The sequence below is a fragment of the Lutra lutra genome, chromosome 2, assembly GCF_902655055.1.
Source record: "Lutra lutra chromosome 2, mLutLut1.2, whole genome shotgun sequence".
NCBI lineage: Eukaryota > Metazoa > Chordata > Mammalia > Carnivora > Mustelidae > Lutra > Lutra lutra.
Genome location: NC_062279.1, coordinates 47,611,887 through 47,635,522, shown reverse-complemented (window position 1 = coordinate 47,635,522; position 23,636 = coordinate 47,611,887). Strand labels below are relative to the sequence as shown.

Sequence of the window (23,636 nt, the reverse complement as noted above, 5' to 3'; positions counted from 1 at the left end):
AATATTTGAAATCTTTCCAGATTTTAAGCCAAAAGCACATATTGACCCATTATAAAAAATATTTTGATGATCTATCAATTAATCAATTAAGTTCTCCCTTAATTTTGTTAAAAGCAAAGACTTTTGTTAAAACCAATCACCTAACTTGCATAAGAGTTTATCTCTAGTTGATTAAAGTAATTTCCTCACTTCATTTCTGGGAACTATACCAAAAGAGGCTTCACCAAGCCTCTTGGTAATAATTAACCAAATAACTATGAATTATACCTGTTTATTTTTCACTTAGAGGCAACTTATTTAACTGATTATACTTAGAAAGGGTTGGAATAGGAATACTTTTTGTTTCAACACATTTTTATCAATGTGATGTTGAAAATAAAATTGTTTTTTTCATCCTATGTGACTTAAATGCATTTTTGTCAAAAACTTATTGCTAAAAAAGAAAAAAAAACTTATTGCTGAAGATTTAGCTCATTCAATTTATGGTGACGGTGGGGAGAGAGAATTAGCACATGTTTGCAAGCAAATAGATCTTACAAGAGTCTGCACAGGGCCATCAGGGGTCTACAGATAGATTCCCTTAGTACTATCTATGCCTGTGCATCCCCCGGAAAGTCCTCCAACCCCTCCAGGGGAAGATGTGGCCGAATTTGAAGACAGTTGTGCTCAGTTAGCGATAGAGCTAGATCTAGGATTAGATACCTCAACCTCAAGTCTAGTGCATTTTCCGTTCTTTTATGTTGTTTCCCAAAACTATGTGGACTTTCAAAATTATCTGTAGAACATCATGTACAAAACATTCAGTTATCTGGAAAAGATGATCCTTGTGGCATTTTGCTGAATTAGATGGTTGCCCCCCCCTTTTTTGAAGTAACAGCAGGCTGTACTCATCATCTAGGAGGGTTACCATAGTGATACCTAGAGATTTTTTGCATGTCCTCTCTCTAATCCCAGACTGCACACTCTACTATTCCCTGAGGATTGAGTTCAAATTTTGAGGTTCTTTTCTTCAAAAGGAAACTAGCAGTACACAAATTTCAGGAAGAGATAAAGAACCAAAGACTTCAGAGAGAGAGAATGAGAGAGACAGAGATGGAGAGACAGAAAGAGATGGGATCTGTTTTTCATGTGAGGATTTAGGTCCTAGGAGAGGAATGTAGATAGACCTAATACTTGGTCTGTTTCAACATTTAATTCAGAAGCAACAGTAGGAGAAGCATCTGCTTTTTTCTCCTTTCTTTTATCATCGACCCATGAAAAGAAATGATCAGAAGTGAGAAAAAAATGAATTCTATTGTGTTAGGTGAATGGGAACCAATTCAACTGATAAAAATACTGACAGTTGTTCAGCTGTTTATTATTAGCTCTATTCTGTTCTATTCTATTCTCTATTAGCTCTCATCTACTCTGGAAAGATGAATTTAATGCAAATAAAGCAAATAAGTATTCCTCCAAACTTCAATATGTAACCTTATCTTTCTTCCTTCGAAAATCTCATTCTACTGGCATTTGCTCATATTTTGTCTTTGGCTCATATCCGAACTAAGTTATTAGCAGGTCCCAGTTTGGGGAGTAATGCTACGCTTTTAGACTCTTGTTCATGATCACAGTGAGATGTGAACGCTCCCCAGTCCTAGCTTATCCGGTGCTTTTCACCTTTCGAGTCTTTTAGAATCAGAGAATCTCAGGTTAGCAGAGGAACTGAGAGGCCATCTAGAGCCAAGGTCAGCTCAGAGGTGGAGTGATTCGCTTTTGAACTGCTATTGCTTTGCACCTAGAATAGTTTCTTTCACCTTTGGACAGCTCTGGATTTTATATAAACTGACCTTTCCACCCATCTGCACATTTAAGTGTTAGGACAGACCTGCGTGCCTTATTTAAGTCATTTTTCTAAATTGGGGGATTGATCTGGAAGAAAATTTTAATTTGGATAACTTTTTTTAAATTAATTTATTTGACAGACAGAGATCACAAGTAGGCAGAGAGAGAGGGGGAAGCAGGCTCCCCGCTGAGCAGAGGGCCTGATGTGGGGCTCCATCCCAGGACCCTGGGATCATGACCTGAGCCGAAGGCAAAGGCTTTAACCCACTGAGCCACCCAGGCGCCCCAATTTGGATAACTTTTAAACTAAGTATTAATGTAATGGGTAAAACTTTTTTTGGCATTAAAAAAAAGAAAACACTTTGCAAATTGAAACATCTCAGATCTATTCAAAAACATATCTGTTATCTAATGTGATTTGGTAGTGCAGTTTATTAAATTTGTTCGATAAAGTGATACTAAAGGGTAAGGAGAATCATTTTTAGTGTGTGTTTTTCTCTCCCAGACAATATAATAATAAAAGGGATTGCTAGTTAGCAATAGGCATTAAGCCTGTATCTGGAAAGAGATGTTCAAGTGCAGTTTGGTTCTTATAAGTTATTGCAGTGATGGATGTCTCTTTTTGGAACGTGCTAATAGAGCAGAGCTTTGGCTTATTTGGTTTGTGTCTGTGGTGTTCTGCCTAGATGACCGGTATATGGGTTCCTTCACTTGTATGTGATTCTAGCATCCTTGACCCTGATTATGGCAGCATTTTCTTGCATCACTATGCAAATTTAAACTTCACAGGGGAAAAAAAGGGTAAGAGCTCTTCTTTGCATAGCACCTCTCAAGAACAAGCCTTACACTTCGGTCATAGCAGGAAGTGAGAGACTTAAGACAGACCTTGACCCTGCTGTGTGATCTTGACCAACATTCTTGAACTGTCTGAACCCCATTCTCCTCCTTATAGAATGAAAATAATACTTCCTTTGTTAAAGTTCTGTTAGGGTTAATGACACAAGACAGTTGAGTTCTCTAGGCATAGAGTTTAGGCTCTAGTTTAAACCCTAGTTGTCTGCATGTTTAAAATGAGGGTGTTTTCATACCCAACTCATCTGGACTTTGTGATGATTAAATGAAATTATCCAACTAAACGAATTTGCACAGTGCCTGACACAAAGCTATTTTTAATATTATTGTACACAATTATACTCACTAAATGCACATTTTCCTTTCCTTTCAGCTCTTACAGAATTATGATTTCATTTTCTATCAGTTCTCCTCAGGTTTGGTTACCTGGTAGGTGGCTTATTCTGCCATTTTGCTGTTTCTCTCTTTGTTCCATTTGGCCCTTTCTGGTTGGCGAGCCCCTTCATCGAGTATGTAAGAGTCAAGAAGCCCGGACTGTCAACGCACAGAATTTCCTCGGACAAAGTTCAGATGAGAGAAGACAACCCAAAATAAAGCTTTGGGAGTCTTCCCCAATTTAAATACATCTTGGCCATCTCAGGATTAATTTGTTTTAACTAAAATGGGTTATATCCCAGTCAAATCATATCACGGGAGTAGAGGCTCTCCTTAGGCATGGTGAACTTAAAGTCTACGAAAAATATTTTGTTTGCCAGTCCTGCCACCACATTCTCTGACCATCACCTCATCGTCATGGCACTTACTGTTCTTTCCCCCATCCCACACTATGTTCTCTGCTCAAGGCCTTCAAACTTTTGCTCTCTCTGTCCTTCTCTTCTTTCAGAAGCTATTACCAATCTCAGGTACAATCTTAGGTACAAAGGACTTTAATCAGCTTTCACTCTGACCTCTTCCGTTGATATTGGCATTTTAACCGTGATCAAGGCTAATAAGATGGGGCTCTAATATGAGTAGTTATACACAGATACCCAATCTGAAGGTAAGAAGCAGTCAAGCCTTCCCTATCTTTTTGGAATGGCACCAAGAAGGGATCAGAAAAAGGATAGGCCTGGTATGTAGGAAGCTGTGAGATTGCGGGGGAAAATTCCCATTGAATTTGATGACAGGAACTCCGGGTTAGAGCACTGGTTCCACTGTCAAAGGAGGTATGGTTTGGGGTACATCACTCTCCCTCTGCGGACCTCTCAGCATCCTCATCCGGAAAGTGAGGGTAGTAACGCCTGCCAGTCTGCGTCTGCCTCACAGGATTGCTGCAGGGACCCAGTGATATGATACAGAAATGCCTGGGAACCCTTTGCTTTCCATGTAAATATCACTACTATCGTCTCTGCTCTGCGAGGGTGCCATGAGAGTCACACAGAAAAGAAGTCTGAATGGCGTGAGAAACGGAAAGTGAAAAACCAGAACTCATTCTTGGGTGCCAAAGCCTCAACCTCCTCAGGAATTTGTGCTCTGTTGAGAAGTAATGTCCAGTGGCTGAAGTGTGGAGGGAGATGATACACTCTGCAGAAGGGAGGACCAGAGAGAAGGTGATGAGCTGCTGAGGACGGAGCCGGTGGATTTGAGTGGAAAATTTGAAATCACTTCCCAGTCCCAAAAGCCTATGAAGCATAGCATGTAGAACACATTTCTAATGGTGTTGATTTAAAAAAAAAATTGGGAAACTCATTCTTACTGAATTTGACATAAAGTTAGGAAGTTTTAAAACCATGACAGCAGATTTGAACAATGGTCCAAAAATGTTTCTATTAAAGATTAGATTTAGGGGCGCCTGCGTGGCTCAGCGGGATGAGCGTCTGGCTTGGGTCATGATCCCAGGGTCCTGGGATTGAGCCCCACATCCTGATTCTTGCTCAGCGGGAATCCTGCTTCCCTTTCCCTCTGCCTGCTGCTCCCCTGCTTGTGCTCTCTCCCCCTCTCTCTGGCATATAAATAAATAAAATATTTTTTTAAAAGATTAGATTTAAAGAAAATAAATGAAAGTCACATTTTTATTTTTATATTTTTTAAACAGACACAGTATAAATTAGTCGCCATAGCTTTCCAAGTTTTTTTTTTTAAGTCCATACAAATTCAATGTAAGCAATGTGAGATTGCTAACAAATTTAGTGCAGTGTTGGAATAGACTAATAGAAATACAATATCTCATCTTTAGAACAATGATAAGAACATCCACTCCACAGAGCTGTTGTGTGCATTAAACAGGATACTCGCACAAAACATCTAGCACAGTAACCAGCCACAGAAATGCTGATTCATTCCATTCACTTGACCTCTCCCCCGTCTAAAATCACAGCAGCTACTGCTTGTACTGTTCTCTTCCTCGTGACACCTCTTAGCAGTTTGGCTTTTATTATTTAACTTTTGCATAGTACTTTGAGTTTCACGGACGTGGGTTTTGTCTGTTTAGCTATTTTTCTTAAAGGGATTGGTTATATGGATATGCAATTTGTAGTTTTTTCTCCTGGTGTAAAATTTACACTCAACAGAACGCGCAAAATCCTGTTACATTCTGCGTGCAGACAAAGGCACGCACTTGCACAATCCAAACTTCGAGAGCTGGAACAATTCCTTCACCCCAGAAAGTGCGCTGGTGCCGACGCCCAGTCATTCCCCGACTTGCCCCCTCTAAGATGATCACTGTTCTGATTTTCTGTCCATCACAGATGACTTTGCCTGCTCTTGATTTTTATATAAATGGAGTTACACAGTATGTTCCCTCCCCTGGCATTGGTACACCATTTTTGAGATCCATTCACATTGTGTGTAACGGTAGCTGGTCTTTTTATTGTGCTCTGGTGTTTTCCAAGCCCTTTGGAGGCAGGGACTGAGCCGTAACTACTTATACCCCCATCCCCTGCCCCACGGCCCTTGTACAGAACGGTGCACATTGTAAGTGTTCTGCTGACATTTGGTGATTCAATGGATGAATGAACATATGAGTTATTTAATCAGTCAACAAGCCATTTAGACACAACCAAGTTTCACTTTTCTAACCCAGACAGTCTCTTATGTGCTCAACTTACCAAACAGCAGTGTTACATGTCCCAGGGCGAGCAGCCTGCCTGCTTGACTGTAGGAATCCAGGGATCCGCCCATTTGCAATCGCACTGCAGTGTTTGCTGCATTCGAGATACTAGCGAGAAAGTGAACTGCTGTCCTGGATGGACTCCAGCAGGGCTGCGAGAAAGAGCCAACCTCCGGGCTTTGTCTCCTGCAGGCGGAAATGCTCATCCTCTATCTTTGCAAACTGTAAACCTCACATTTCTCCACCTGATTTATTAAATCATCGGAAAGGTCAGCAGAGAGAGCCAGGTGCCACATGGGATGTTTCCGTGGCTGGTTAGTACTCAAACCACAGCAGCGGCGTGCATTCCCCTGTAGCTATGGCTGAACAAACAGGGTTAGTACTGTGGGGTTCTGCCGGAGATAGCTATGACCTGCCTGAAATGACTACCAATTAAGCCCTTCAACGTCGCCAGCATATCCTCTTACCTCTGCGTCCCGTGACTGTGATTAAGGGCAAGACACCGTGGAGCAGGCCTCTGGGGAGGAAATACATTACCGAGGCTAGTTCCGTGGAGTGAGCATTTAGGGTTTGATCCCATCACCAACATTTCTGCTTGGACAGCAGCAAGTTCCTGTCATTTTGACTATTGCACGTGTTTTGAATACAAACCTGCTTTTCATCCTTAAGCTATTCAAATGACATTGCTTTCCTGCTGCCATCTAAATTTTATATAGCTGCATAGCACACTTTATGATGTATTACTTCACAACGTGATGCTATGAAATGAGGCATATTTTGTCACAATGGGGCAAGTTTTCTTTCAAATATATTGCCCAAAGATGGGGAGATTCATGAATGGTAATTCCTATGGTGAGCATACAGATAAAGAAATAAACTGGTGACAAGAAACAGAAGAAATCTATTTGTGGCTTCCCCAAACTAGACATTTTGTTGATTTTATTCATGTTTCTCTTTAAAAAGCTTAAGATCTATAGAGAGCATGATACACTCCAATAATAAGAGATTAAGTGCCAGCATTTTTTTCTTATTCTTTATAGCAATATTTAAAGTCACTTTATCAAACAAACCCTATTTACAAGGGTAGAAAATGAAAGGATTTTAAATAGAAAAAAGGCACAAGTCACAACATGGTCATTTAAAGGAGCTTAGATCAGTGGAATGGTATTATAGCTCATTAATCCCAGGAAAGGTGCTTTGTAAACCGATGTTTACAGTAGTGCTGAAGAGGGGACATGACCAGTTATGGGTCCACTGGTAGCCTCCAGTTTGTTTTACGTGGGGACGTTTAAGAAATCTACAATAATCATAGTCGATTGCCATCACTAGCTGTCCCAAGGAAACATTCTCGTTAACAGTCTTCCTGGTGTAAGTCAGTTGAGATTGGTGTCCTGAAAACACGAGAGGTTTACGACATGCACACACTGCAGATTGTGGTATGCAATTATCAAATTCCACGGAGACATATGGAAGCAGCAAATGCTGCGGGCTGCAGTGTGTGTTACAAGGAGAGCACTACTCAGGCTGGAAGCAGATCGAGCTTCGGTCTGAAGGAACTGTGTGAGTTGGCAAATTATCTAACCTCTCTGGGCCTCAGCTGTTTCCTGCAGAACGACCATGATCTCAGGGGGATTTGGTAACTATTAAATTGGTATATATCAAAGGCTTGTCCTAGGGTTGGGATCCTGCATGTTTGCCTGTGTTGATTTCCTTCTTCCCTCCTGGCTTCCAAAGGATGCTGACATTGGTGTGCCTACATGATGGTGAGGTGGCTGGGACCCGACTGCTATTCTGGACCAGGACTATTCCCATAGCTTCTGGTGGCAGGAGAATTTTGCTCACTTGCCCCACCTGCCCCCAAGACTGTTGCTTTTCTGAGACCTGCCTCCTAAGAATTTCAGTCTAAATTTCAGACTGTGCTTTTCAAAACAAATGCCATTACAGAACTTCCTGCTGTCCCAGAGTTTTAGTATAATGCAATCAAAAGTGACCAGGTCCTGCCCACCCGGAGCTTTCTGAGTCTATTGGCCCTGGAGAAACAACATTTTCTCAGTAGTTCTAAGAGTTATATTTTATGAGCTCTGTGGCAACAGGAATATATTTTACTTTTTAACTAAATTACCTCAAACAGTCCTTGAGGGGATTATGGATAGAATTCTATTAATGAGTTTCATCCACATACTTGTACATTTGCTTTTAAAATAACTTGTATCTCCTAACAGTGTGTTTTATTGGCAGCCCTCAACCCATTTCATGTTGGTGGAGAATATGCTTAAAGGAAAATAAATGCTCAAGTGTGTATCAAGACCCAAAAGCCTTCTTCTGAAGAAATAACGACACCGTTCCAAACAACACTAATGCAGAAACAGTGCTGGTAGGGGAAGGAAAAGTCAAGATCCTTTTTTCTAAATAGATTTTCTAAAGCTGCTGATTTTACCTTTGCTTTGACACAGAGCAAACACCACATGGGCCTTCAGAGCAAAATGCTGGGAAGAGGATTTTAAAAGGAGGATGACTGGACAGAATATTTAAAAAGAGGCAGGCGCCTCGCTGAGGAAGGCTGAAAGTAGGCTAACCAAAACCCAGACATAGGCTGGGTTCAGGAACCCCCAGAAAGCAGGCTGTAGTGGGGACTGAGGTGGCTATGCCAGGAGCTATTTTAAAAAAGACTTGAGATCTACATTCAGAAATACCACTGTTGTGTCCTTCTCCTGACTCCCTGCGCACTGGGTCCAGCCAGGGCAAGGGCTGACCCACTCCACTCCAGTGCACCTCCCTTATCAGCCACCCAAAGGATGGCAGCAGGTGCCCCACAGGTTTCTTCCCTACAAGGCATTCCAGGGGCCCTGTAGCATCCATCATCCATTGGCTGCGCCCTCGCTCTTGGGGCAGCTTTCGTCCTCCGCAGTCAAAGGCTTCAGCCAGGAGCTGTGGCAAAAAAACGCTGATGGACTTAAGATCTCAGAGAGTGACCTGAAACTCAGAGGGAAGGGCGCTGGCAGAAAGAAAATGAATTCATGAATACCTAAGAGTGTGGTGTCTGTAGGCAGCCTCACACGCAGTGAGTGTGACACAGTGTGGCTTCTGTGGGGCACGGTAAAACAAATCCATTCTGCCACTTTTCAGCCACTCTGGGTAATTGGGACCAGGCAAAACTATGATGTATCTAGGTTCTTTCCCTCACCCCCTCTCTCTCCCCAGAGAAGCTTTTCCCACTGTTGGATCACCTATGAACGTGAAGGCCAAGGACTGTGGGCTATAGAAAGTCATCAGAATAAGGGCCCTAACATATCTGTTAGAGCCAAGCCAAACCGCAGAGAGCCTAACGGCTCAGCCTTTAAATCCTAGAATGATTGATGTGGATGGACCTCTTGGTAGATTAAACTACAAACATTTATGTTCCTAAAGTTGCATTATTTGAGACTATGTTGTTTAGAAGCCCCATGCAAGTTCTCTAATGCAGTCTTTCTCTCTACCACCAAGGGCATGGGGTATCAGAAACGCAGGGGTTTTTTTAGAGCTGCAAAGAACCCCAACGATTAAGCCTCATCCAACACTCCTGGCGGGCGAGGAGCGCAGTACTTGCGGGAGCAACTGTGTGGTACCGGCTCCAAGCACTTCACCGTCTCAGCCTCACGGGGAAAGCGGCGCCGGCGTTTCTGTTGGAAAACTGTTAGCATGGTTTCCCTTAGTTTGCTATTTAAAAAATTAGTTAAGTTGTACGTCAAAGGCTCCCCTTAAACAAATTAAGCAGAAACTAAGTGCTTGTGTAGAAAAATCTTAGTTATCCTGTGGAAATCTCTGCAATCCCTCCAGGAAACCAGGACTCCCTAGCATCATGTGTGTGAAATGTTCTGCAAACCTCAGGGTGCTATCAATGTGCATCAGGGCGTGCACAGTTTCGGGTATCGGGTGTTTCCTAAAGAAAATCCATGGATGTCTGACTGTATCTGTAATCTAATTATTAGAGTGAACCGGGGGGAAGAATCACGCGGCTATTCGCTGTCCGCTCCAGAAAGAGAAGTCTCGGATCTGAGTTCTCCTCCCGGTAGACCGCCCTGGGCGCTCTCCCGCTGGCAGCAGCAGCTTCCCGCAGACAATCGGCCACCTGCCTGGCTTGTGGAAATCATCAGGTTGGACGCTACAAGATGTCAGAAGACGGAAAGGGGCTTTCAGGGTGTCGGAGTTGGTGGTGTCCAAGCAGGAATTTAGTTGGATGAAGACGACACAGGCAGCGTGGATCAGTCTGGAGGACCCGGCTGCAGAGCTCGCGGCTGCCTTTGTAAGGCGGTTCCCGCCCCCGCCCCTCCCCGGGTTAGTTTCAAACTCATTCTCGGCTCTTCCCGCTCACCCCCACCTACATGCCTCAACACGCTAAAAACACCGGCGGCTTCGTTCTCCAAAAAGAAATGGTAAAATCTAGGAACACTGAAAGGCTTATATTAACTGCTCTAAGGGTTAGAAATGCAAAAACCAACCCCTGCAGTGCCGCAGTTTCGTGTGTGAGTGCGCAGAAGCAGCTCATTAAAGAAAAAAGAAAAATCACTAGAAGAAAGGTGCCAGAAACACTTAAAGAAAATGCCAGAAACAGCTACAACGAAATACAAAACTTTCCTCCCATATAGGCCTTATACACGCAAGCTTAAACTTTTCACTTTAATTTCGAAAGCCCTAGAGGCACTGCCTTAGCACCTTAAACCCCAACGGGGATGCTGTCAGAGGCCCCGGGTGGGGAAGGGGCGAGTTTGGGGGGAGAGTGTCTCCGAGGTACTAGGGATACAGAAATCTAAGGTGCCAGTGGGGAGTGAGAACCTATTATTGGGGACATGGCGTCCGCGTGGTACGGGGTCAAGGGAGTAGCTATGATGTGGGGGAAGGGTTGGGGAAGGAAATGAGTGAGGAGTAAGGGGTCGCAGGGAAAAATCCGGGCCTCGGAGACAAGTGGAAAGGACGAGCGCAGCAGCACCGGAGCTGCTCGTCTCTCGCCCCCGCCTTCCCTTTTGCGCAGAATCCTCCCCTTGGCTGCAGCAGCGCGCTGCCCCCACTGGCCCAGCGCGCCGTGATCGATCGCAGGCTGCGTCAGAATGCTCCCCGCGTATAAATAGGGGTGGCAGGACCGCGCCGAGCCGCACACAGCCATCCACCTTCCCCTCTCCCTCTCTCCCTCGTTCTTCTCTCTCTGTAGGCCCCCATCTACGCCGCGAGCCAGAGGGGCTCGGACCGCCACCATGAGTTCCTTCAGCTACGATCCGTACTACTCGACCTCCTACAAGCGGCGCTACGTGGAGACGCCCCGGGTGCACATCTCCAGCGTGCGCAGCGGCTACAGCACCGCGCGCTCCGCTTACTCCAGCTACTCCGCGCCGGTCTCCTCCTCGCTCTCCGTGCGCCGAAGCTACTCCTCCAGCTCCAGCTCCTTGATGCCCAGTCTCGAGAACCTCGACCTGAGCCAGGTAGCCGCTATCAGCAACGACCTTAAGTCGATCCGCACCCAGGAGAAGGCGCAGCTGCAGGACCTCAACGACCGCTTCGCCAGCTTCATCGAGCGCGTGCACGAGCTGGAGCAGCAGAACAAGGTGCTGGAAGCCGAGCTGCTGGTGCTGCGCCAGAAGCACTCCGAGCCCTCCCGCTTCCGGGCGCTGTACGAGCAGGAGATCCGCGACCTGCGCCTGGCGGCGGAAGACGCCACCAACGAGAAGCAGGCGCTCCAGGGCGAGCGCGAAGGGCTGGAGGAGACTTTGCGCAACCTGCAGGCGCGCTATGAAGAGGAGGTGCTGAGCCGCGAGGACGCCGAGGGCCGCCTGATGGAGGCGCGCAAAGGAGCCGACGAGGCCGCTCTCGCTCGCGCCGAGCTCGAAAAACGCATCGACAGCCTGATGGACGAAATCGCCTTTCTGAAGAAAGTGCATGAAGAGGAGATCGCCGAGCTGCAGGCTCAGATCCAGTACGCTCAGATCTCCGTGGAGATGGACGTGTCCTCCAAGCCCGACCTCTCCGCCGCGCTCAAGGACATCCGTGCTCAGTACGAGAAGCTGGCTGCCAAGAACATGCAGAACGCCGAAGAGTGGTTCAAGAGCCGCTTCACCGTGCTGACCGAGAGCGCCGCCAAGAACACCGACGCGGTGCGCGCCGCCAAGGACGAGGTGTCCGAGAGCCGCCGCCTGCTCAAGGCCAAGACCCTGGAGATCGAAGCATGCCGGGGCATGAACGAAGCGCTGGAGAAGCAGCTGCAGGAGCTGGAGGACAAGCAGAACGCCGATATCAGTGCTATGCAGGTAGGGCATCCCGCAAAACACAGTGGGGGGCGGGGAGGGAGCTGCAGGAGCAAGTTGTGGGGGTGGAGTGGGGGAGGGTGGAGAGCTGAGGGCGCGCCCAGAAAGTGGAGGCCAGAGATGGAGCATCCGCATGCAGCTATTAGGGAGTGGAACTTGGCTCCTCTGAGAGATGGTGTGGGAGGGGTGGGGCACTTGGAGGGCCGGGGTGGGGGCGCCACTGCAGTCTGAGGGGACGTGCTTGTTGCAGCAGAATCTAGCTCCGCATTAAAGCTGCCCAGCCCTGCAGTGGTGGGGTGGGGTGGGGTGGGGTGAGGTGGGGTGTGGTGGGTGAAGGGGTGGGAACTGGGCGTTGCCCCTGGCCTCCCTCCCTAATATCCTTTATTAACAGGTCCTTTTGCAGTACAGATTGGACCATCTGCTTAATTAATACATCAGAGAGGTTCTGAAAGATACCTGTGACCCAGCAGACTCAAGACTAGTTCTATCAACCACTCCTTGCCCTTAGGTAGACAGGAATGCAGTCAAAATTATAGTAGATGATGATGATGTTTGCAAGATGACATTTCTTTTTAAGGCTCTCCATTTTCTGGGGAGGAGAAAAAAAATACAATTACATAGAAAATATTTTGGTACAATTATTGCTATTTTTTAATCTAAAAAGTAATATAGGTACATACAAAATATTTTAGATACAATTATTACTATTTTTTTAATCTAGCTACTTCCTACTCTTGTAAATGGAGTAATTTCTCGCTCGTGACTTGGATCAAGTTAACTAATGACTATGAAACAAAGTTTTTTGTAATCAAAAATTTTTGCAGGTATTTTATGATCATTAGACTGTAGAAATTAAAAGAAAAAAATTTCTTCTATCCATTTTTATTAACTTTTTTTTTGTTTAAAGCTGGATTTTTTTTTTTCGTAATGCAAAGAAGGAGAGGTTAAAAAAGAGAGAAGGCTGTTGCTTTAGGGGAGATTTTATCTAAGGGGTGCTCTTTGGTGTTAAGTTGGTTAGGCCTTTGCAGCTGTACTACAGTTATGGCTGGATTTTTTTTTCCCCTGTCTTCCAACAGGACACAATCAACAAATTAGAAAATGAATTGAGAACCACAAAGAGTGAAATGGCACGATACCTTAAAGAATACCAAGACCTCCTCAACGTGAAGATGGCTTTGGACATTGAGATTGCAGCTTATAGGTAAGGACAGAGTGGGTAGTAGGAGCCATTCAGGCTTAGGAAGAAAATCAGCTTTTATTTATATTGAGTCCGAAACCTTCAAGAATAGTCCTTTGAAATAATTGTTTGCTTTTTGGCTTTTTCTAAGAAGGCAAACATTTCTTAGAATGTTGAGAAGGTATTTAGACAAATGCAGAAGATCTGACTCTGTGTCGTGAAGAGTCATATTCTTAGTTTCTCATTACATTTTAAATCAAATAGGGCTATTTTAAGTTTGTTTTTCTGTCTTTTTGTTTTTGTTTTCCTGGTGCCAGGCACAATATCCCCAGTCATGAAGTTTTGATAATTCCCAGCCCTGTTCTGGCTCTCCTTTTTCCTTTAGGGGTGGCATTAGGGAAGGAGGATGAATGGTGGGCTCAAAGCAGACAAAATTGTTCAACACACTTCCTGTGTTTCTCATTAACCCCATCCTCCCCTGCCTTCCCAGGAAACTCTTGGAAGGTGAGGAGACCCGACTCAGTTTCACCAGCGTTGGAAGCATAACCAGCGGCTACTCCCAGAGCTCTCAGGTCTTTGGCCGATCTGCCTATGGTGGGTTACAGACCAGCTCCTACTTGATGTCTGCCCGCTCCTTCCCGTCTTATTACACCAGCCATGTCCAGGAGGAGCAGATCGAGGTGGAGGAGACCATCGAGGCTGCAAAGGCCGAGGAAGCCAAGGATGAACCCCCCTCTGAAGGAGAAGCTGAGGAGGAGGAGAAGGAGAAGGAAGAGGCTGCTGAAGAGGAAGGAGCTGAAGAGGAAGAAGGTATGGTAAAAAGGAAATTCCTACAAGGTCAAGTGCAGTCAGGGCATGGATGTGTGTTAGGAGATGGCTAAGAGAAGTGAAGCCTTGCTTATGCCAAGGAACTTTTCTTTATAGATGACTTTAGAATCTTAATCGATACCTTTAGTTACTCCACAAGCCTTTCATAAGTACCCAGTTTCTCAAATTGGCTGTCCCCTCTGCTTAGCTTGGTAGCTTTTTGAAGATAACATTTCAAAAATATTCTCCTCTTGCTGTCTTTTTATTCTTATTAAACTTAAAAAAAAAATCCATTTGACCCAGCAGTTGAGTGGCCTTAAGAACAAAAATAGTTTTTTGTTTTTTTTTTTAAATAATTGTTTGCTTTTTGGCTTTCTTCTGAGAAGAAGGCATTGAGTTCAGTGGCCAGCATCATCAGTTGAATGAGTGTTGGGGGATAGAGCTGAGAAGGTTGGGGGGAGCTTTCTGACAGTTGGAGTTCCACACAAACCTTAGCAGAAATGTTTGGAATGACTTGCCCTGGATTTGGAGCTTTTACGTTTGCTTTTTATGTCAAAGCTGCCAAGGAAGAATCTGAAGAGGCAAAGGAGGAAGAGGAAGGAGGTGAAGGAGAAGAAGGAGAAGAAACCAAAGAAGCCGAGGAGGAGGAGAAAAAAGACGAAGGTGCTGGGGAGGAGCAAGCGACTAAAAAGAAAGATTGAGCCCCTCTGTCCTTAATCCTTCCAGGAAGAATTCTCCTGAAATCAGGTCAACCCCATCACCAACCAACCAGTTGAGTTGCAGATACTATATGAATTAAGAAGTCAATATATGTATAATTCAGAGATGACTTAGGTTGGACATTCAATGTTGTGCTATGACTTTCCTCCTTATGCAGAGCACCTGTCTGCTTGCAGAGTGGCTTCCTGGCTTGCTGCCAGCCTGTGCATGGTCCTTGCTTATGAGTTCAGGATCTATGGCAATGTGAATAATTCAGATGTTTACAATAAAAAAAATGAATAAACGAATTCACTAATGTTAATGTTAAACTTCATGGTACAAATAGTCCTTTGAACCTTTGGTGGTTATAAATTAAAGACCTCGAATCATGTGCAATAAATAGTAAATAAAGTTACACTGAATGACATTTTTTGCTGTGGTTGTTGACTTAATTAAAATATCTTAAAGTACCAATAGAAGCTAACTGGACTATCGACCTCCAAATTTTTTTTTTAAGTCCCTAGTTTTAACAATTACGATGGATTTCTTTTCCCCCTAATTGGTAATTCTGAGGGATACCTTTACGTCATGACCATTCATAAAATCTCTCCCCTCAAAAATTTTGCTGATAATAAACTTGAGTAAATGGGAGACTCTGGGATTCTTCTTTTATTAGCAATATACTCTGTCCCATACAAGGTACTATATAATGTTGGAAATGGCTTTCTTGGAGGCAGTGGTGTAATATGAAAAATACACCCTTTGTGGTAAATAGGTGACCTAATAATGCAATGTGGCCAGAATATGAATCCCACCCATCCGTTACTATAACCACATTATTTTAATATAGTCCAAATACCATGGGCAGAAGTGGAAACCCAAGCAATTGATATAATTAGAAGGAATATCTTCCTTCCATGTGTAATTTCTGATGGAGGGAGTAAGAATATCAAAGATGATTTGCTGTTGCAAACATGTTGCCTGCAATCCTGAGCTCATGTTGGTGTGTTAGTAGCTTGATTCTGTTGCCTCAAGTAAATGACATTTAATGCTACCCACTTTAAACTTTTTTAAAAAAACTACAGATAACAGATAATGAAATTGTTACCAGTCAGTAAAGGGAGGAGATTATATACCTGTATGTTGCATTGTTCTGCATGTCTTTATTGGGAAATATTTGGCTTTCAGTGATAGCTCTAACTGGTTGGACATTGCATCAGATACACACCCCATTCATCCTCTCTGTTCACTGTAAAGTCATGAAAGCTCTTGCACTTGCACTTGATGTGGAATGTAGATGAAATTACTGATTATCTGCTGTTCTGCCTTTGTTCTTACATAATTGCTTTGTCAGCTAATTTCGTTCAGCCTTTGTTCTTTAGACAACTTTCAAAAAAGTCGGCGAATTTAACCTGAAAGCAAAGTGGTCTCCATTTAAATTTATCTGATTCTTCGTACTACCTATTTCTCGTTAAATATATGTCACCACACAAATAGGTAAAGTTATTTATTTATCATGATGCTATGAGTTTGAACTATGAAGATTCTCAGTATATTGGCTTCTGTAAAGATAAGTCTCCTCAGAAACCAAGCTTTTCACATTTATGTCCATTAAATATGGGATGCTACACATGAGAAGTCTAAGATAGATACGAATTACATGTTAAAAAAGAAAAAGTAACTTTAGCCAAATGGAAATGGTTGGTTTCAGAATTACTTGAAGTAATAACACTGTACCATATTCTATCCTGTGTGCCATAATAAAATACTAAAAAAACTCCTAAACTAAATGGATTTGAAGTCTTTAAAAACATTTCCTTAAATTTGGGACCTAGCTCAGTACCTCTGTCTCTTCTGCCTCCCCCAAAACTCCAGTTCTGTTTCAGTATCCCCTCTCCCAGTTGATGACAGTACTCCCTAGTCAGTCAATTCTGCAAACTGGAGACTGGACAGGCATGACATCACGCTTCCCATTTCCTCTCCTCAGTCCCTCTGGTTTAATCTAACCAAGTTTTACTGATTTTATTGCCTATATATCTTGAACCTATCCATCCACACTTCTCCATTTACCCTGACACCACCCTAGGAACCTTCCAGGGTCTGTCTACACTACAGTACACTACAGTAAGCCATCCTTTAAAAAAGACATTCTGATTATGTCATCCCCTTGACTAAAACCCTCCGATAGTTTCCCATTTTTTAAAAAGATTATTTATTTATTTATTAGAGATAGAGAGCACAAGCAGAAGCAGGGAGAGCAGCAGGCAGAGGGAGAGAGAATCAGGCTCCCTACTAAGCAAGGAGCCTGATGGACACGGGACTTCATCCCAGGACCCCGGTATCATGACCTGAGCTGAAGGCAGATGCTCAATTGACTGAACCACCCAGGCACCCTAGTTTCCCATTTCTTTTAAGATAAAAATCAAAATCTTTAAACTGATCTTGAAGGACTGCATTGACCTGAGCCCAACCTCCTTCTCTGATCTCATCTTCTCTGTATCCCCTTGCCCCTTACTTCCCATGCTTCAGTCACCCCGGCCCTCTGTTTTTTCACCTGTTACAAGAGTTTTGCTGATGTTTCCATCTGAAGCACTCTTCTTTCCTTCCCTCATTCTTGCCCAGCTGAAGTTCGGTTGTCATTCCCTTGGGAAGCCTTTCCTACCTGGGCTAAATTCCTCTACTAAATGCATTCTTAAGACCATGTAGACTTCATAGACATTTACACACTTGTAATCAGCATCTGTGTCCAGGATCGTTTGATAAATGTCTGCATTCCCTGCTAGAGTTTGATCTTCAGAAGCATGGTAATCAGACTTCCTGCTCACCATTTCATCCCAAGCATCTAGCATTGTTTCTACCATAGTAGAACACAAAGAAATAGTGAATTGATAACTTCTTGACAGATGAGAATGCCTAGAAAACCAAGAGTATTCCTTTAATCAGTCCCACTCCAAGTTCCAACACCTCGCGATCCAAGAATTTATTCTGGATTCTAGTGTTCTTGTTTTGGAGCCGTGGCCATATATCCCCATCCCCACCCCAACTCTAGCCTCAACTGTTTTTAGCTGCATATAGGTTCAATGGTTGACGTGTCAGATCCTTTCTAGATTTGTGATTTAAAATTCCTGAAAAACATGTGGAAGTTTAGGCTAAATGGGAAATATACATAGAATTATGATGTCCACACTAAAATCCATCAATTAAAGGTAATTGCCCAACTTAGTGTAAAGATTCATTCCTAGCATTCAGCTGGTAAGTAGTCAATTTGATTACTTCTTTTTCCCCACATGGAGCTTTTAATGCTTCAGAATAGTCACTGTGTCCCAGGCACTGATCTAAAGGCATTATATATATTAACTCATCAATTCCTTTCTTACGTCAATATTCTCAGTCCTATGATTATCATGCCCATTATACAGATGAGAAACTACAATTAGGTAAGTTGACGAAGGTCACACAGCTAGTTTGTGGAAGGGCTGGGATTCAGCCTCAGCTCTAAAGTCTATGCTCTTAACCAGTACATCATGCTGCCTTTCCTTGGCAGTCAGGTTGAGATGCATCTTTGTGGAATCGGAGCAGATCGTCACAGGTGTGTGTTGTGACAGTGGTGGCCTGGGAATTTGCGCACAATTATTGGAATTCTCGTGAAGCAATTCTTGTACCAGTCAAGGGGCAATGTCCCATTGTAGTTCCTTAGGATGCACAAGCTTTTCTTTAATTTCTTTGATTATTTACGTCCATATCTTAATTCCTCTGCCTAATTGTAAGCCGTTGGAAGGCAGGAATTGGGTTTTATAAACAGAGATCAGTTTGAAGTTTATCTTTAACAATCATCAACTTTGAGGGATGTTGGTTCTCAGGGTGTTGTTGTTCTATTCGGTTATAGCTTTCTAGTTTTGTTCATATTTCACTGGCTCTATAGCTTTTTCTCTTTCTGTTCTTCCTCTTCTTCATCCTCCTTCCTCTTTCTTCTTTCATGTTTTCTTGTTGTAAGCTATTCTAAGTCATTTTGGGAAGTGGATAAAAGTTGACTAAATAAATAAATGTCTTGATTTCCTTCTACAACATCCAACGAAGTGCCTTGCATTTAGTGGGCCTCTGAATAAATACTTCTAGAATGGCAAAGGTTTAATGTGTATAAGAACTTTCCATAAATATGGCCAGGATGAAGAATTTCTTCTTTCTTCCTTGGAAACAGAGTGTGAGATACCAGAATTGGTCCAGCCTTGGTTCATGTTTGAAAGGGTGTTCCAGTGGATAATTCCCAGTATTTTCCTCTTTGGAAGATGTCCAAGCAGTTTGGAGTACAGAATTACAGAATTACACAGACTATGCATGGGGCCCATTTTCAGTTATGGTCTTCTAGAAAATTCCCAGTGAAGGTCTTATATGAGAGCTAGAAAGTCAAAAGGTAAAGCATCATGAGAAAAAGAAAATTTCAGCAGCCCAAGACCGTAACTATTGGTAGCCTTTTAATCCTACTTCAATGTAGATAATTATTTGTAGGGAGGGTTTAAAAAAATATAACAACAGTATTCAAACAAGCTTAAATTGAAAAAATCATATTTCCTCCATTCAAACACCATTATTTTCATTGATATATTCTTCTTTAGTCCTTGCTTCTAATTATGCATATTTAGACATAGCATGTCCATTCATTTCACTCATATTAATCATGCGACAGGCTGTGTTCTAAGTACAAGGAGTGCGACAGACAATATCCCTGCTTTCAGGGACTACAGTGGGGTATGTGTGTGCATAAATGGACAATAAGCAAGTAAATTAGTTAATAAATAGGTGACACTGGATTTGGGCCAGGCAGGCAATGATCTGGGGAAAGAGTGTTCCAGGTAGGGGGAACAGCAAGCACAAAATCTTGGCTTGAACCCAAAAAAATGCCTTCAGCCCATTGCTGAGCACTATGAATGAGACAAGAGAGTAGAAGACAGGATGGAAAGTAAAACAGCAAAGGCCAGATTATATAGGGGCTTATAGACCAAGGAGTCTCAGTTTTATTCCTTGTGCAACAAGAAAGTTCTGAAGGGGTTAAGCAGGGGAAGGTGGCATGGTCTGATTGCTACTTCATGAGGACCACTTTGACTCCTGCAGAGAGAATGGATTTTAGGAAAAGCAAGAATCAAAGCCGAATGACTAACTAGACGGCCATTTTAGTCCAGATGAGAGAAGGTCATGTGATGACCCAGCAGAAGGCGCAGTAGTAGACATAGCATGATGTGGAATGATTTAGGAAATTCTTGAGGTAATATTTTATTGACAGAGTGAATGCATGGAGAGGGAAAGTAGTAAGCTGTACCTTATTTTTGATAAGTATATAATATTCATCAAATTAGTACACAGTAAGTATTAGCTATGGATTTCTGTGTAGCAAATCACTCCAAAACTTAGTGGCTTAAAACAATACCAACCTCCCATTATTTCTTAGTCTTTGCAGATCAGGAGTTTGGGAGTTTGCTCTGTTGGGGTGTTCTGACTCTGGATCTCCAGTGCGGTTGCAGCCAGATGTTGGCTGAGGTTACGGTTATCTGCAGGTTTAACTAGGCCTGCAGAATCTACTCCAAGGTGGTTCACTGACTTGGCTTGCAATTTCTGCTCCACGTGGGGCTCTCCATGGGAGCTACTTGTGGATCTTTACAATATGGCAGCTGGCCTCCCCCAAAGCCAGGATTCCTGGAAACCAAGGTAGAAGTTGCACTGTCTTTATGACTTAGCCTTCAAAGTCACACACCATCATTTCCACTGTATTCTTTTGGTCACAGAAACCAGCCTTTCTGATTCAGTGGGAGAAAGAACTACAAAATGACATAAACATCAAGAGGTGAAGATCACTGGAGGTCACCACAAGATAGTGGGCATGTGATGATTTCTTTCATGAATAATCATCTATCCAGCTTCAAATATTCTTCTTTTTCTCATCAGAGTTCTTAATTGATCTGTTGTGCCAATTTAAGTTTAAAAATATGTTCATGAAAAGTATAGGCAGCTTGGCAATGAATATCTTTATCGATAGATTTCTTCACAGTTGCCCTTCTATGGAAGTATTTCTTTAGTAATTCCCCTAGGGGGATTATGTGTTAAAAGGGTATTATGCACATCCGAATAGCTCCTCATATGTATCCCCATATTATTTTTCTATAAAGCTTGATTGTTATACTTCAAAGCCTTAGCTTTCCTGTATGAATTCATTTGAAATGAAATATGTATTATTTTAGTTAATTAGGAAAAATCTGGTAGCTACTAACACGTGACCTATGGTATATTGTGACAGGAAAATAAAAGTGTTTCTTGCTTTGTGAGGTGGTCAAACCTATCCCAGTTGACCTCAGATTCTTTTTTTTTTTTTAATACCTGAGATTCTGATATAGGACACACAGAATTTTAAATGAAACACTTCTAATAAACAAAAGGTATGTTGATCACAGCTGGTCTTAAATATGAAGTGACTTTAGAAAAAAACCTCAGAGGCTGTGGATGAGACTCAGGTTTCTTGTAGCTATTAAAGACATTTTCATTTGTGCATCGATGGCCATTGATCCTTTAGCTCTTAGCTAAATGCCGCTCTTTCAATCTATAGCTACCCACATCTGTATAATTTCATAGAGACTACAAGCCATTTCCTGATAGGACCACTAAAAATTAAACAAAGAAATAAAAGAAAACAAAACCCTAGCAGGATGCTTCCCTGCAGCAAAACTAACATTCCTTTGTTACTTTGTATCTCCCCTATTACTAAAGACAGAAACCCTATATTAAAACTCTGAGTTTCACCTAATCATCTCTTGTTTGAGAGGGAGGAATGATCTGCTCATTCTGAGTTGTTAATGTATTTCTAATTATTTAGTCCCTGGAAAATCCCACTTTTTTACTGCAGAGGTTAAAACACACAGGCATCCATGCTCACACCCACTGGAGAGAACCTCTGGCTTTCTCCTTCTTCTCCCCCACCTAGGCACACTCCCGGGAGCCTATGTGTGAAAGAGAATCTTAAGTGTAAGCCACCAATCGTTCACACAGTTTAAGACAGAAGAATTGGTGTCAGACATGTGAAATCAGAGGGCGATTTTGAGGCGAGAATAAAATGCGTCATCTTCCCCAGACACAGATTCGTGTTGGTTCCAGGGACTGGCCGGGTTCCGAAGACGCCGAGTCCTGGGAATGCTGCACTGAGTGCGGGAATGTGTGTGCAGCCGCCAAAGGGCCTTAGTGACTTTAGTGACTTAGTCGCAGCACTTGAGAAAGATAAAGGAGCCAGAGACAGCTTGTTCTCTATTCCCCCCTGTAACTTCGTGTCTGCCCCCAATGCCTTCCGGTCTCCTGGAAGAGTGGAAATTAGAAAATGGCCAGGGTGCCTCGGGAGAGAGCTGTAGCCATCCAGAACTCGGCAGAAGTCTCCAGAAACGAGGAGTGGAGGCTGACTGCGGCTTCTGCAGCACTGCGGCACGTTTCCCGGGGTGACACACAGCTCTTCAACAAAGCCCACCCCTCCCACCCCCCTGCCACGCAAAGCAATCCACTCCTCGTATTTCTGGGGGGGGGGGTGTTATTTGGCCACTCACCACTCAGTTTGTTATTCTGAGACGGGGTGAGGCAGGTGTCTTTCGGTTCAAGTCGCCGAAGCCTGGAGCCTCTGCAGCCCTGCACCGCCCCCTGCACCTCCTCCCTGCCCGCCTGTAAAACAACACTTTGCTCAAACTCAGGGATCGTTTAAGCAAGAGGAGTAGAACCGTCCTTTCGCGCAACGGCAGGGCGTCCTTGCTGAGGAGCTGAAGGTCTAATTGTAGATTCAGGATCTTTCCTTCCCGTCTGCCTGGGACCAGCAAGACTCTCTCCTGACACCCCAGACCCGCGCTGTGGCGGAAGGAAGACCGCGAGGCGGGATCCGGGAGCCTCCGCCGGGAGCTGCTGTGTTTCTAGACAAAACGGAGAGCATTTGATGGTGTTTTAGAATTACACCGAAAACATGTAGCGTTCTCATACTTCTAAAAGTAATTTGAACAATACACCTCCGTGACCTGTTAGAATCTAATGAGCTGAGATGAAAGTCTTTGAAAAATCAAAATGTTCTCTAAAAAGGCCAAATGTCACTTTTTTTTTTTTTTTTTTTTTTTTTTTTTACCCTCACTCACTGTAAGCCGCCCTCCGGGTCACCTCAGCGCCACCCGACTCTGGTCGCCGCTGGTCACAGCTCTTTTCTTTTTTTTTCTTTCTTTCCATCTTAGCAGAAGAGACCCAGAGCACCGGGTCCGGCCCGGGGGTGGGCGGGGGGCGGGGGGAGCTTAATCTGGGGCTTCTGTCCGTGCAGTGAATGGGCAGAGCCCAGGAAGCCGGCGTGGCGCCGGGACCCGGTGCAGCCCGCAGCCCCCCAGGGAGAGCGATCCCCGCAAAAGTGCAGAATGAGGCCGCGGCAAATCCTCTAGCGCCTGGGACCCCCGCCCCCACCCCACCCCACCCCGCACGCGGCGGAGTTCCAACACTTGAATGTTTCAGAGCAGATTGGGTGATACACATTTTCGGCCGGAAGCCCAGTCATTTGGGGTGGGGCGGGGAAGGGAAGGCGCGGGGAGGCGCTCGGAATCCTCCTTTTGCTGGATCTTTCTCCAGGTCGCCGCGCCTGGACGACACCCCGGAAAGGTCCGCAGCGGCACTGCCCCCACTGCGGTCGCCGGGCGGGCGCGACTCGGCGTCTCGCCAGAAATGCAGCCTCTCGGGAAACTTCTCTCACCCGTCCTTCTCAGCAAGCTCAGAGGTGTCTCAGCCACGGCGGGGGCGGCTCCGGGAGCCCAGGCTGGAACAGGCGGAGGCGGGGTAGGGGGGCAACCGCAGTCTTACGAGGCTATGCCTCTTCCCTCGGAGGCCTGGCCTGAAGCTTAAGCCGCTCCGGAATCGGATTTTAATGTAAAGA

General features: G+C 44.1%; 1 protein-coding gene across 1 annotated transcript; it reads left to right on the top strand.

The window, feature by feature from the left end:
- Positions 1-10,833: 10,833 nt before the first annotated feature.
- NEFL (neurofilament light chain) lies at positions 10,834-15,143 on the top strand. The gene is made up of 4 exons (XM_047717377.1): positions 10,834-12,036; positions 13,110-13,234; positions 13,701-14,020; positions 14,576-15,143. The coding sequence occupies exons 1-4, from the start codon at positions 10,990-10,992 to the stop codon at positions 14,716-14,718; spliced, it is 1,635 nt and encodes a 544-aa protein (XP_047573333.1). The 5' UTR covers positions 10,834-10,989; the 3' UTR covers positions 14,719-15,143.
- Positions 15,144-23,636: the final 8,493 nt, after the last annotated feature.

Coding starts and splice junctions, on each gene's coding strand:
- NEFL (XM_047717377.1), top strand. CDS start 10,990: ATGAGTTCCTTCAGCTACGATCCGTACTACTCGACCTCCTACAAGCGG. Junction 12,037..13,109: donor CCGATATCAGTGCTATGCAG/GTAGGGCATCCC, acceptor GTCTTCCAACAG/GACACAATCAACAAATTAGA. Junction 13,235..13,700: donor ATTGAGATTGCAGCTTATAG/GTAAGGACAGAG, acceptor CTGCCTTCCCAG/GAAACTCTTGGAAGGTGAGG.